The sequence below is a fragment of the Onychostoma macrolepis genome, chromosome 04 (genome assembly GCF_012432095.1).
Source record: "Onychostoma macrolepis isolate SWU-2019 chromosome 04, ASM1243209v1, whole genome shotgun sequence".
NCBI lineage: Eukaryota > Metazoa > Chordata > Actinopteri > Cypriniformes > Cyprinidae > Onychostoma > Onychostoma macrolepis.
In genome coordinates, this window is record NC_081158.1 from 34,737,812 (window position 1) to 34,751,027 (window position 13,216).

A 13,216-nucleotide genomic window follows, 5' to 3' on the forward strand; every position below is an offset into this window, starting at 1 on the left:
CAGACACCATGATGAGTTTCATTGAATTTATTCAGAAACGATCAGTGAAAATTAAAGATCTTCACCAATGCAAGAAAATATAAGTTTACACAGAGGTGGAAATAAGCTGTTTTGTTTCGTGTGTGTGTGTTTATATAGTGTCACATGTTCACACAATCATGCATTCTGTATCCTTCAATAACTGCTTCAATGAAAGCAAAAAACCGGAGTCGCAAAAAAAAATAAAAAATTCAAACGCATACATAAACTAACACTCATGCTCATTCACACTGGAATCCATATTACACACACTACAGGTAAAACAAACAACAGCATGTGATTGGTGGTGATTTCAGTCCCATGTGACTAACAACATGTTCCAGATCTAGATTTGGATGGCTGTGGTTTAGTGTGGGAGGAACTAAACATACATTTACAAGACCTTCTGCATGTTTGAAGGCTGGGGCATGCTGGGAGAGAAAGAAGAGAAAGATCTCCACCTAACAACCACCGTCCAAACCCACAATTCAACATCCAGAGAATAAAAATACATTATCATACAAACTAACCTGCTGAAATAAACATAAGAGAAGACATGTAAGATATTTCTCTAGGAAGACCCTTGAGGTATTGCTTGCGTACAGTCTGGGTTCTTCAGATATAACATCAGACACAAAAAAGTGAAAGTGAAAGTGAAAAAAACACAGCAAAAGCAAAAGTAAAAATGGAACAGCAAACAAAATGAAAGTGAAAGTAAAAAAGAAACAAAGGAAAAATAGAAAACAAAATCAGTAAAATAAAACAGTAAAAATCCAAAAACTAACCAAGTCAAAATAAAACAGTAAAAATCAAACTTTAAAAAAAGAAAGGAAAAACCCCCATAAAAATCCCAAAAATAAAAAAATCAAATAAGTTAATTAGGTAATTGGTTTTTGAAGTTTGCTTTTTGTATTATTAAATGTAGCAAAAATATAGGAATTAGAAGCATAACCGCAGTGACTCGCACTCTGAAGCATTAGGGGGAGGAGTCATCAGTCACATGACAATCAAGACTCAAGTGATTGGCTCAGTTCTGGAACCATGTGCCCATTAAACAAAGATGGCTGCAACCAGGCTGTGTGCTTCCAGAGACAGCATGCACAACAACGTTTAAAATTAAGTTATATGTTTTCAGAGATATAAGAACTGCTTGGGTTATTTAAAGATTTGATTATTTTGATCTATAATTTCTAAACAGACAAAAAAAAATAATAATAATACACAGCTGACACCAAACAAGATGTGTGAGTGTTAGTTGTGACTTTTTCTTCAAACTCGCGTTTGAAACTCAATCAAGAAGATGATCATAAATCCTGCTCTGACCTTCTGGAAATCTTAAACAAAGTAATGCCAATATTTTTTGTGCCTATATACACGATTGATTGAAATCAGTGCTGGGTAGTAACTGATTATCTTTACATCTGTATTAAAAATTAAATACTTTATATTGTTTTAAAATACTCAGACTACAGTCACTTTAGTATAGATTAAATATTCACAAAATGGCAGTAAACTATTCATAATTTATTAATTCTCCTTAATAATCCACTATTTACAGACATCATTTCACTTTTAAGAAGCGTTTTCTCAATATTGCATGTCTAATCACCTCCTGATATATTAATTATTATTTAAATAATCACTCAGTGAGTCATTTAACCTTTTTAGTGCTTTGTTTTTTTTTGTCAAACTCTGACTTAATATATTTTAATATATTAATAAGTCTCCCTGAGATTTTAGGTGGATTAAGTCAATAAGGAACACATTTGCATGTTCACGTTCTCTGATGTTGGTTAATGGTCACAAGTGTTTTTATTTTAAAACTATTGGTTTATTTAACAGTTTCTTCACAAACCTCAGTTTTGGAAACCCTAATGTAGTGTTTATCTGTGTACAATTTATGTAATGAGACTTATTCTATTTGTGTTTTTACATCAATATGGTATAAAATTATCCTATGTAAAAGTTAGGTCATCTAGTAATCTAAAAGTAATCAAAGAGTAATCCGATTACATTACATAAAATATGTAATCTAACAGATTACTAACTACAATTTTTTTTTTCCATGTAACTTAGTAGCAAACTACAATTTCTAAGTAATCTACCCAGCACTGGTTAAATGATAGCTTATAAGTTGTTTCTGTACTACACATCATTAGTTAGGGTTAGTGAACATTCGTGACCCTGGAGAGCAAAACCAGTCTTAAATTGCACGGTTATATTTGTAGCAATAGCCAAAAATACATCGTATCGATCAAAAAAAAAAAAAATCATTAGGATATTAAGTTAAGATAATGTTGCATGAAGATATTTTGTAAATTTCCTACTGTAAATATATCAAAACTTAATTTTTGATTAGTAATATGCATTGCTAAGAACTTCATTTGGACAACTTTAAAGGAGATTTTCTCAATATTTTGATTTTTTTGAGTTGTATCTCCGCCAAATATTGTCCGATCATAACAAACCATACATCAATGATTATTTATTCAGCTTTCCGATGATGTATAAATCTCAATTTCCAAAAATTGACCCTTATGACTGGTTTTGTGGTCCAGGGTCACATTTGAGACGTGTTCCTCAGCAGTCCTAGTTTGCGTAGTGCATCACGTCTGGCCTCATCTGTGGTTCCTCGGCCAGAAAACTGCACCGTTACTCCCTGAGTGCGGAAGGACGGCTTTGGCAAAGATTTGCGGCGTAACTCCGGGGACAGCGGAGCGGGGCGCGACCCGGTGGGACTCAGCGGACTTTGGTGGCGCGGTGGTTTTGGAGCCGGAGCGGGCGGCTGCTTCACGGGCGCTTCGGAGTGCCACGTTTTCCTCTTGGGTAAGTTTTCATTTGAAGTCCTGTTTGAGCTGGAGTTTTCCTCTTTTACTGGGGTGATGGTCTTGGTTTGGGTGCGATGGTTTGGCTGGGATGGAGTCATGACTCGCGATCTGCCACCGTAGTTGTTTCTATGAATCTCCGAAGACTCTGTTTTGGGCGCTGAAGATGAGAGGCACTCGCTCCTGAAGGACATCGTGGGGTTTAATGTGATGCTCTTACCGCCATAGCCGTTAAAATCACTGTGCGTGACTTCGGCACTCGTCAAAGTTGGTGCAGGGCTAGATTTGGTTTGGCAGTGGTTTGTAGTGTCTATCGCGCGGACGGTGCTGCTAGTGCTAGTGCTAGTGCTAGTGTTAGCTGGATTGGTCATGTTGACTGTGGTGCTGGTCTTGGCGTTTTCCGAATCCCTCGGAAATGATTGCATGACGGATTGCGCTCGCCTCTGAGCGAGTCCGAGCTTCGAAAGCGCCTCCATCCTAGACTTATCTGGTGTCGGATCTCGAAACGAAATGCTCCGCATGGGAAGGTTGCGCACACAGGCTGGTTCTCCGCCGTCCATAGGGTGCGCCGGGCCGGTGAGGTTAGTGAGCATCTGCGCCCGGCGCTCCTGAACGCTGACGGCTTCGGTGGCGATCGAGTGGGGAATGTGTTCGCGGCTGCTCCGCAACATGCCGACGCTGTCGGGGAGACGCGTGGGTTTGGTGTGGGTCGGAGGGCCGTGTTTGGCCGAGGGGTTCGTCGGTAACTCTAGACTGCATCTGCGCTGGAGCAGCTGCGACGCAGACATGCCTCTGGCTCCCTGGTGCTCGGCGATCTTGCTGGCGATTACAACCGGAGTGGGAACTGAACCTGCGGGCGGCAGGTGTCCAAATTCCTCTTGCGGCCCATCTGGGACGTCCAGGTCACGTTTTGGCTTCAGTTCAAAATGGGTCTCTGGGGGTACAGTCAGCTCTTGGAAATCTGACAAGGCAAACACATTTACAATTAAATTAATGGACCGCTGATGGTGCAAAAACAATCTTGTGTAATGACAACACGATGTATAAATGTGTCTCTTAATACAGGATATAATGTTAATTTAATAGATCTGAGCTAACATGAACTAACAATGAACAGGTGATTACAACCAGTGTCAGAATCAACTAACATTAACAAAGATTAATACATACTATAACAAACTGCTGATCAATGTGAATGTTACTTCATTAATATTAAGTAACAGGACCTTATTGTATTACCCAAGTTTTACCAAAAAGCATGCAACAAAATGACTAAAACTAATTTTGTTAATTTGTAACTACAGACAAATAGAACACAAAAAGATTTAAAAGAACATAAACATTAGTTATTTAATGTTTTATTTGTTAGGGATACAATAAACAGATGAAACTGAAATAATAGTCATCCCATGCATGTACCATAGAGCTTGTAGCCGAAGCTAATTTGCAACACTTGTCCCTAGGAGGGATTTTATAAATTACTGTTACAAGTATACAGTTCTTGTATACTTTGGTTATGTTTGCAATACCATACTAACATCCTACTCATGCTATGTTTACACGGTATTCATATATAACTGTCACAGTATGCAAATTATACGCATACAATTCCCTCTCTGCTAAACAACTTCATTTTGTGCATTTAGTCTATGATAAAAAACTGCCAAATGGGGAGATGCATGTTTTTCATTGGATTTTTTACATTTTTATGATGACAACTGGGCCTCGCCTGCAGAATACAGCATGCATTTGACGACAATGCTTTATTATAGTGCTTTTATCTTTGCATAATGCATTTTGTTTTGAAAATAGAAGTACTATATAGTGTGTGCTGTGTCGTTGCTAACTTTTCAGAGCACAGTTTTTTGCATGATTAGGATGAATTGGAATGTTTTCTGTGGTTTATATTGAGTTGTTGTTTTTTCGGATACCTGGCATGACGGGCAGCGTGTCCCTCTGTTTGCTGGGATCGGGCATAGGGTGCACCAGGTCAATGATGTCAAGATCTACAGGGCTGGGATGTCGAGCTGTAGTGTATGCGGCTGGACGCTCCGCCGCAAGCCTGTGCTCGCCTGCGGATATTCCCGTCCTCTCATCGTCCTCCTCCAGGGAGCCGATGGTCTCCTCGAAGAACAAAATACACTCCCGCTCCTCCAGACTGAGGAACCGCAGATCATCATCCTAGAAAAAGAGACGAGGTGTCAAGTAATGTACACTGTTTTTGCAAATGTTTTTTGGTTTCTGCTCACCAAGGCTGCATTGATCAAAAATGCATTAAAAATTTTGAAATATTATTGTAATTTAAAATAGCTGTTTTCTATGTGAAGAGATGTTCAAATGTAATTTATTGCTGTGAATTTTCAGCATCATTACTCCAGTCTTCAGTGTCAAAATCCTTCAGAAATCATTCTAATATGCTGATTTGCTGCTCAAGAAACAGTTCTGATTATTATCAATGTTGAAAACAGTTGTGCTGCACAATATTTTTGTGGAAACCGTGATGCATTTTATTTTTCAGGATTCACAGATGAATAGAAAGTTCAAAAGAACGGCATTTAATTCAAATAGAAATGTTTTGAAACAGTATAAATCTCTTTACTGTCACTTTTGATCAGTTTAATGCGTCTTTACTGAATAAAATAAGCATATATATATATATATATATATATAAAATTATTATTATTTTTTTTTAAATCTTACTTCTACAAAACTTTTGAATGGCAATGTATCACTATTCCCACAAAAATATGAAGTGGAGTGAACTTGAACTAAAATAATATATAATAAAGACATATAATATTATATATGAATATATAAATACTAAATGAATATTAGAAATGTTGCCTTGGCTTGACTAACTGTAAATAAATAAACTAAAATTGAAATATAAATAGTAATATTAAATAGATTTTTTTAAATAATCATTGATAATAATAAGAAATGTTTCTTGAGTTAACAGTAACCGTCCATTACAGCTGCACAATTCATCCAAATAAAACCGAAATTGCAATTATTGAACCCCCCCCAATAATGCATTCCTGTTCAAAAGATTTGCAAAATTGTTCCCCAAACTATTCACGAGTTGATGAAAAACAAATAATTCAATCATAATATAAACAAACCTATATTTTTAAACTAAAAACAAATCATAATGTCACATGATCATAATGTAAAATGAGACAATTAACAGACATGCTAATATGTTGTTCAGCAGACAAAAATGTTTGGGAATCTCTGGTTTAACTTGTTTATGATGTTGCGTTATGCTCATTCCAATCTACACGACCTACACGAAAGTCTGAATGACTTAATTTGTCTCCCACAATCATAAACCTGTTTATTTTAAGTCTATTATTTAAAATAATTTAAATATTAACCCAAAATCGGCAACACTTTTACCCGTTACCTTAAAATCTAATATTTAGCTGACGAAATAGTTTGGGAATCTCTAGTGTGTTAATGACGTGATGCATTATGCACTGTAATCTACACGACTGAATTAGTTTCCCATAATCTTAAGATCTGTTGATTTAAATGCATGTGCTCTGTGACCTCCAGAGATCAATCGGCTGTGTTTCAGAGGTTGACCCCTTGCTGAAGTGCCTCTCCCTGCTCAAACAGCAGAACACAGACTCCACTCACGCTCTCGCTCAGGTGTGTGTGTGTGTGTGTGAACAGTGGGCTGCTTGTTCATCGCCCCGCGAACACACCCTTCACTCTGAACAGCCCCTCTGTAAGCCGTGCTGTCCGCGCACACATTGCATCACCTTTGTGGGCTGGTTTTAGTCTGTGCCTTTTAGATATTCAGAAAAACAAGCAGCAGACAGAAGCAGGACCGCTTTTCTTCTCTGCTCGAGGTTTGTAGAGAACAGCTGATGGTCTGAGTGCAATTCCTTTATCTCAAACACAGTTCTGGAGTCTTTTGTTCAAAGAGTTATCAAGTTACAGTCAACAAAATCATGTCATGAGGAAATGATCGAGTGTGTGAGAGAGAGAAAGAGCGTCAACCCATCAGAATGGTTTGTGGCATATAAATATAGTATGTCTAAATAATAATTAAGGTAGTATGCATTCTACTACTATTTATACACCATACACGCATGCATGCATTATATATATATATATAAAATGCACTTTTTATGCACACAATTCCCTGATGACCTACTATTCATTTATTTTTTTTGCTGACTGACAAAAAAAGACTGCCAAAACTGGAAATGTATTAAAAAAAATAAAAAAGTTGCTGTAAACTTACAAAATTAAATAATCATTAAACATCTTTTTGATGCACAATTCAATCAAAGGAAGAGCTCATCCTCTGCCAGATATGTGTATTTAAGATGCATGTTTTTCACTGGATTGTTTATAAGATGACAAATCTTAAAAATATAAGATGTTAAAATAATGCAGACTTGGTTTCCTAAAGAAAACATGAATGATGTTTGCAGATGCCACCATAATACTAGTCGTTACTGTACTATCATAGTTTTTATTCATATTTTGAATTAGTAATGAATATTCTGAAGATTTAATTTTTATATTTTGTTTTATTTGAATGTTACATTTTAAAAAAATAATAATAATAAAAAAAAAAGTGGTTTGGTTGTTTGTTAATCTATATTGTTTTAGTTGGTCTTTGTTATTTTTATTTCAGATTTAATTATTTTAGTACATCAACTTACACTAAATGGAAATTAGCCTTGGAAACTATCTGAAATAATTATTTAAATAAATAATAAATATTTATATATTTAAAATAGATTTAATATTTTATTTGTTAAAATAATGTAATGTATTTTATTTCAAGTGTTTTTTTTTAACTATAATAACCCTAATTGCAATGTGGTTTCATGAAAAGAATCAGGTTTTATCATCCACCTTCACCAATTAAACAGGTGGAAAAATGCCACAGACTTAATTGTAATCACTTTCTGATTACTTAAAGTAATAGTGCACGTCTCCTCAATAACAAACATGAATCATTCATGTCAAACGGACATAATTTAGGGTTTGTTCTAATCACTAATCCTAAGTGTGAGCGGTAATAATAGTGATGCTTCTCTTGAAACCACCTGTATCCTTCAGAACCTGCTGGTTTCGTGTAGATCATGTCAAGTTTCACATGCAGCTCGACTGCATTCTTGTCTTTACTACAGAATCACGTTCCTCAGAGAGCTTGCGTCTCTACGCTGAACTCTCACACACACACACACACACACATCACACCACACCTGTCCTCCCAAACACAATGAGCGCCCTGTCATGCTTTAGAGATGAAGGAACTGGTTTCTCTGCTTGTGTGATTTCAGCATGAATCAGTGTTTGTGAATGTGTGGGTTATTTCCTTCCTTCATGGGGAAAAAAACACGCTTCATATATAATGTTTTAATCATAAATAAGGCAGGGTTTGGCTTAGCTGTCAACATTCTAATGAGCGTCATGTAAAAACAATGCACGTCCTGATTAATACTCACAGGACTGTCGTTTAGGCCGTAGTGAAGTGTCCGGCTCTTGTGCATGTGAACATCCATGCTTACAGCATCCAGGGCTCGGCGTCTCGCGAAAGAGTCGGGCAGTAAAGGTCAGGGGTCGTGTGAAATGGTCCGAGCATTTCCACGTACCCGACTGACCAGTTTCACATGATACACCTGGAAAACACAACACAAAAATATTGTTAAAATGAATTAACTAACACACACAGAGCTGCTGGCGTCAGATCACTGAGGAATATAGTGTTTGTCACAGATCTCCTGAGGTCTGACTACAGCACTTCTGATCTGCCAAAAACACAATTAGACCAGTAATTATTTAACATTTACCTCAAAATAATGGAATATATTTACTAATATTGGCTAAACAATATTGATGAAAACAGATAAAACACTATATTGATTGGTACGCTGTATAAAAAATAAAAATTCTAAAGTAAATAAAACAGATTACTGGAATAATATTTCAGTCAAAATGTCACATGTAATGTGTTACTAAACATTTCTTTGTAATTGTGGAGTTTACTAGCAATTTCTGAGTGAAAACTGTTTCTATACCAAATGTTGTTGTTTTTTTTCAGTGTAATAACATACAGTAAAAGAAACACGGGTGTAACAATATACTTGTGAATCACATTATGTAATAACGCAATTCATTCCAATATAAACAAAACGAAATAAGGAGTCAACAAAGAAAAATGACCGTTTTTTTTCTGCATTGTCACTATTTTCCTGACAAGCATATTTCGCCGTCATTTTTTTAATTACACTATTAAAAATGATCAGTTAAATTCAGTACAAATGAATAAATACTACACTGTATACTTGTAGTTTTAATAAACTACATAAATTATCAGTAAATAACTTAATACAACATTTTTTCGTAGTGAAATAATGACCTGGACACGTTTTCCTGAGATACACCCAACTCTAAAAAGTTTTAAAAATGTAACTTAAAAGACTTTTAGAGGAAAAAAAGCTCCACTTACTCAAACATCGTGAAACAGCTGAGCAGATCAAGTTCAGACGAATAAACCGAGTGTCACTCCAGTTCTGAAGTGAAGTGACGCGAGCGAACGCGTTTAAATCAGACCCTGTGCCGCGGGAGCGCGCCGCGCGTCATCTCGCTCATCAGGTTCTGCGGGAGCGCGCGCGTCTCCTCTTACGTACAGCGCGCTCGTGATGAAGAAGACGCGGGGTTCCTCATAAATCTCTAAGCAAACACGGCTGATAGATTCATAATTGATATATAAGCGGTTTCACAGATCTTAGAATTAAAATGACTGAAAGTTTTAGGAAGATTTTGTGTTTTTATGTCGTTAGCAATGAGCGCGTGTCTTCAGCGCTGTGCTGTCGCGCCCTCTTGTGGCAGGTGCCTTCTATTACTGTTACTCAAATTGATCATACTTATAATAATAGTTGATATCAGAATTATATTGGTGTAAATCTCATATCCAAGTCTTTTTATCCCAAAATAATAAATTAAGGCCCGGTTTCACAGACAGGATTAGGCCATAGTTCAATTAGGACATTTATGTGCATCTTAAAATATATCAGTGTCTTTGTTTTGTCTTAAGATCAATTAGTGCAAGTTTCTTTCAGTTGAAACAGCTCAGATTTACATTTTAGTCTAGGACTAGGCTTAAGCCTAAATTAATTGCATTTTGGCAATTTAAAAGATAAACCATTGAGAGATTTGATTTTAAAAATCAAAATGTACTAATCAATGAACTATCGTTTATCATTTTTATTTAATTTGCAATTTGATATTCTCCATTTTAAAATATTTTTAAGCATTTAAAATACTTTAAAAAGAGAGAGGGCTTCATCAATGTGTTATAGCACTTCAACGCATTTTTATTTAATTTAATTTTTCAGTAAAACACATATAATTTATACTTAACACCAAATCCAAGTTTAGCATGAATTACCACACTGAAATATTAAAGTCATTAAAACATTTTCTATCAAAATAAATAAATCTGAAAAGGGGTTTATTGGTTTATGCAAAAGAATCCTCCCAAGCAAACTTAAGTTTTATTATAGGTTCATCGATTGTAATTATTTTATTAAATGCATGACATTTTAACATGGATATCTGGTTCCAGAAACCTTTAAAATACTGCAAATGCCCAAAAAAAAAAAAAAAAATGTATAAGAGATTAAAGTTCAATGTTACAGAATGAAAACAGTGGTGAGATACTGTCCTTGATTTATTTGTTTTAGGTTTTTGTTCATCTCTCCATCATTGAATAGCATTGCATTGTATGCTTTGATAATAAAACTAAGCATTTATGTATAATCTTAAGACATATTATAGGAAATATAGAGTGACGACCCTTACGAAACAAAAATATATATGTGAATATATTGGAAGATATAATGTGATATGAAATAATATATTTTGAGATATGGGACTCAAGTTCTTATATTTTTCAATATTCTGCATTATATGCATGAACCATGTATAGCCATATATTGATACACATAAAATATATATTTAGCAATAAGAGAAACAATACAGTAGCGTACTACATAGCTTTATTGAAACACTCATTCCTTTTTATTAACACATGGGTTTACATACAAAATTAAAATGAGGACTAATTAATAGTTAAAATTAAATGAGGAACAATAGCAATCAAACCAACAAAAGAGCAATAATATGAAAGTGCTGTGATAAGTCTCGGTTAGTCTAACAGTGTATATATATATATATATAATATTATTAGTACAAGTGCATTTTCACATACATTTAGTAGATATTAACAATATTATATTTACTATATATTAATATATACTGTATGCACGCACATGTATAATCATACATATATGGATATATATTACAAAATATATTTGTCAGATTTGGTTACATATGTAACATGCATGTTCCCATATAAATGTTAATATACACACGTGGTCAGAATTGTTGGCACCCTTGGTAAATATGATCAAAGAAGGCTGTGAAAATTAATCTGCATTGTTAATCCTTTTGATCTTTTATTTTAAAAAATCACAAAAATCTAACCTTTCATTGGATAATAAGAATTTTAAATTGGGGGAAATATCATTATGAAATAAATGTTTTTCTCTAATACACATTGGCCACAATTAACGGCACCCTTTTATTCAATACTTTTTGAAACCTCCATTTGTCAGTTTAACAGCTCTAAATGTTCTCCTGTAATGCCTGACGAGGTTAGAGACACCTGACAAGAGATCAGAGACCATTCCTTCATCCAGAATCACTCCAGACCCTTTAGATTCACAGCTTCTTCTCTTCAGGTCACATGTCAATATGATAATGTTTGTCATTTCAGGCAATCACACAGATGATCAGGTGAGCATTACATTTCAAAGAGTGAATAAACCTTGTTTTTCTCTTTTATTCTGTCTGATTGTGCAGCTCTACATTAAAGATGCTCCTGTTTTTAACTGCTGTAGTTTTAGTCAACATCAATTCAAATGCACATGCTGCTTTTATTCTGAGTGCACAAATAAAAACCTTTTTCTGAATGATTTTTCATTTCAGTCAATGTCACATTCAATATTAATGTATGTCTGACAAATGAAGTTTGAGAGGTGTGTATATTTTCATGAACATAAGCTTCATTGCCTACTGAAGAATGTTGATAACACGCTCAATATTATAGAAGTAAACACAATTTTATAACTATTTTATCTCATAAATGTCACCATGTCCTAAACTGCTGAGTGTGATGAGTGTTCACGTGCTGTTTATGATAATCTAATATCTGGCAGGTGTCTGTTATTAATCACATTGTCAAACAATGGCATTACTGTTTGTGAGTTAGTTCTGCCCACAGACTCTTTCGCATAAAAATAAGCTTGTTTGGGTTTATTTCGAGTCCATAACTCCATAATTAGACTTGACGGCATTCAGACAGCAGCAGCGCCACCCTGTGGATCAACGCCGCAACTGACTTTAAACCCTGTATAATATAGGATTTTTAAAATAATATATTAATAAAAATATCTGACTAAGTGAAAATGTTAAAATCTTGCTTTTAAATTTAACAAAAGCTATATCAAAGATAATATATTAATTAATTCTTCAAATATTTTCATATATAATCAAAGGAATTTAAAGAATGTAATATCAATTTTGATATAAAAATGTCAGAGTTAACAAAATGAATCAAATTAAAATATAAATGTATAATGTATTTATTTGTATAATATAAAATAAATTAATTAAAATATAAACTAATAACTAATTCCTTAATTATTCAAAAATTTAATATACAAAGTAATTAAAAAGTGTGTGTAATATCAATATTGATATATAAATTAAAAAGAATAAAATTTGAATATTATTGTATAATTTATGTATTTGTATAATATAAAAAAATAAAAATAAACATAACTAATTCCTTAATTATTCAAATATTTAATATACAAATTAAAGTGTGTGTAATATCAATATTGATATAAAAAGAATAAAATTAAAATATTAATGTATAATGTATGTATTTGTGTAATATAATATAAATTAAAAATAAACTAATAACTAATTCCTTAATTATTCAAATATTTAATATACAAAGTAATTAAAAAGTGTGTGTAATATCAATACTGATATAAAAAGAATAAAATTAAAATATTAATGTATGTATTTGTATTATATAAAATAAATTAAAAATAAATAAACTAATAACTAATTCCTTAATTATTCAAATATTTAATATAAAGTAATTAAAAAGTGTGTGTAATATCAATATTGATATATACATTCTTTAAAAAAGAATACAATTAAAATATTAATGTATAATGTATGTATTTGTATAATATAAAATAAATAAATAAAAATAACTGAATTAATTCTTATATAATTATAAATATAACGCCACAACTGAGGAAAAA

General features: G+C 33.6%; 1 protein-coding gene across 1 annotated transcript; it reads right to left on the minus strand.

Moving 5' to 3' along the window:
- Window positions 1-14: 14 nt before the first annotated feature.
- LOC131539042 (proline and serine-rich protein 2) lies at window positions 15-9,460 on the minus strand. Its single transcript, XM_058773326.1, has 4 exons — window positions 9,322-9,460; window positions 8,318-8,491; window positions 4,775-5,024; window positions 15-3,804 (listed from the first exon to the last, which is right to left on the minus strand). The coding sequence occupies exons 2-4, from the start codon at window positions 8,372-8,374 to the stop codon at window positions 2,579-2,581; spliced, it is 1,533 nt and encodes a 510-aa protein (XP_058629309.1). The 5' UTR covers window positions 8,375-8,491; window positions 9,322-9,460; the 3' UTR covers window positions 15-2,578.
- Between the last annotated feature and the right edge of the window lie 3,756 nt (window positions 9,461-13,216).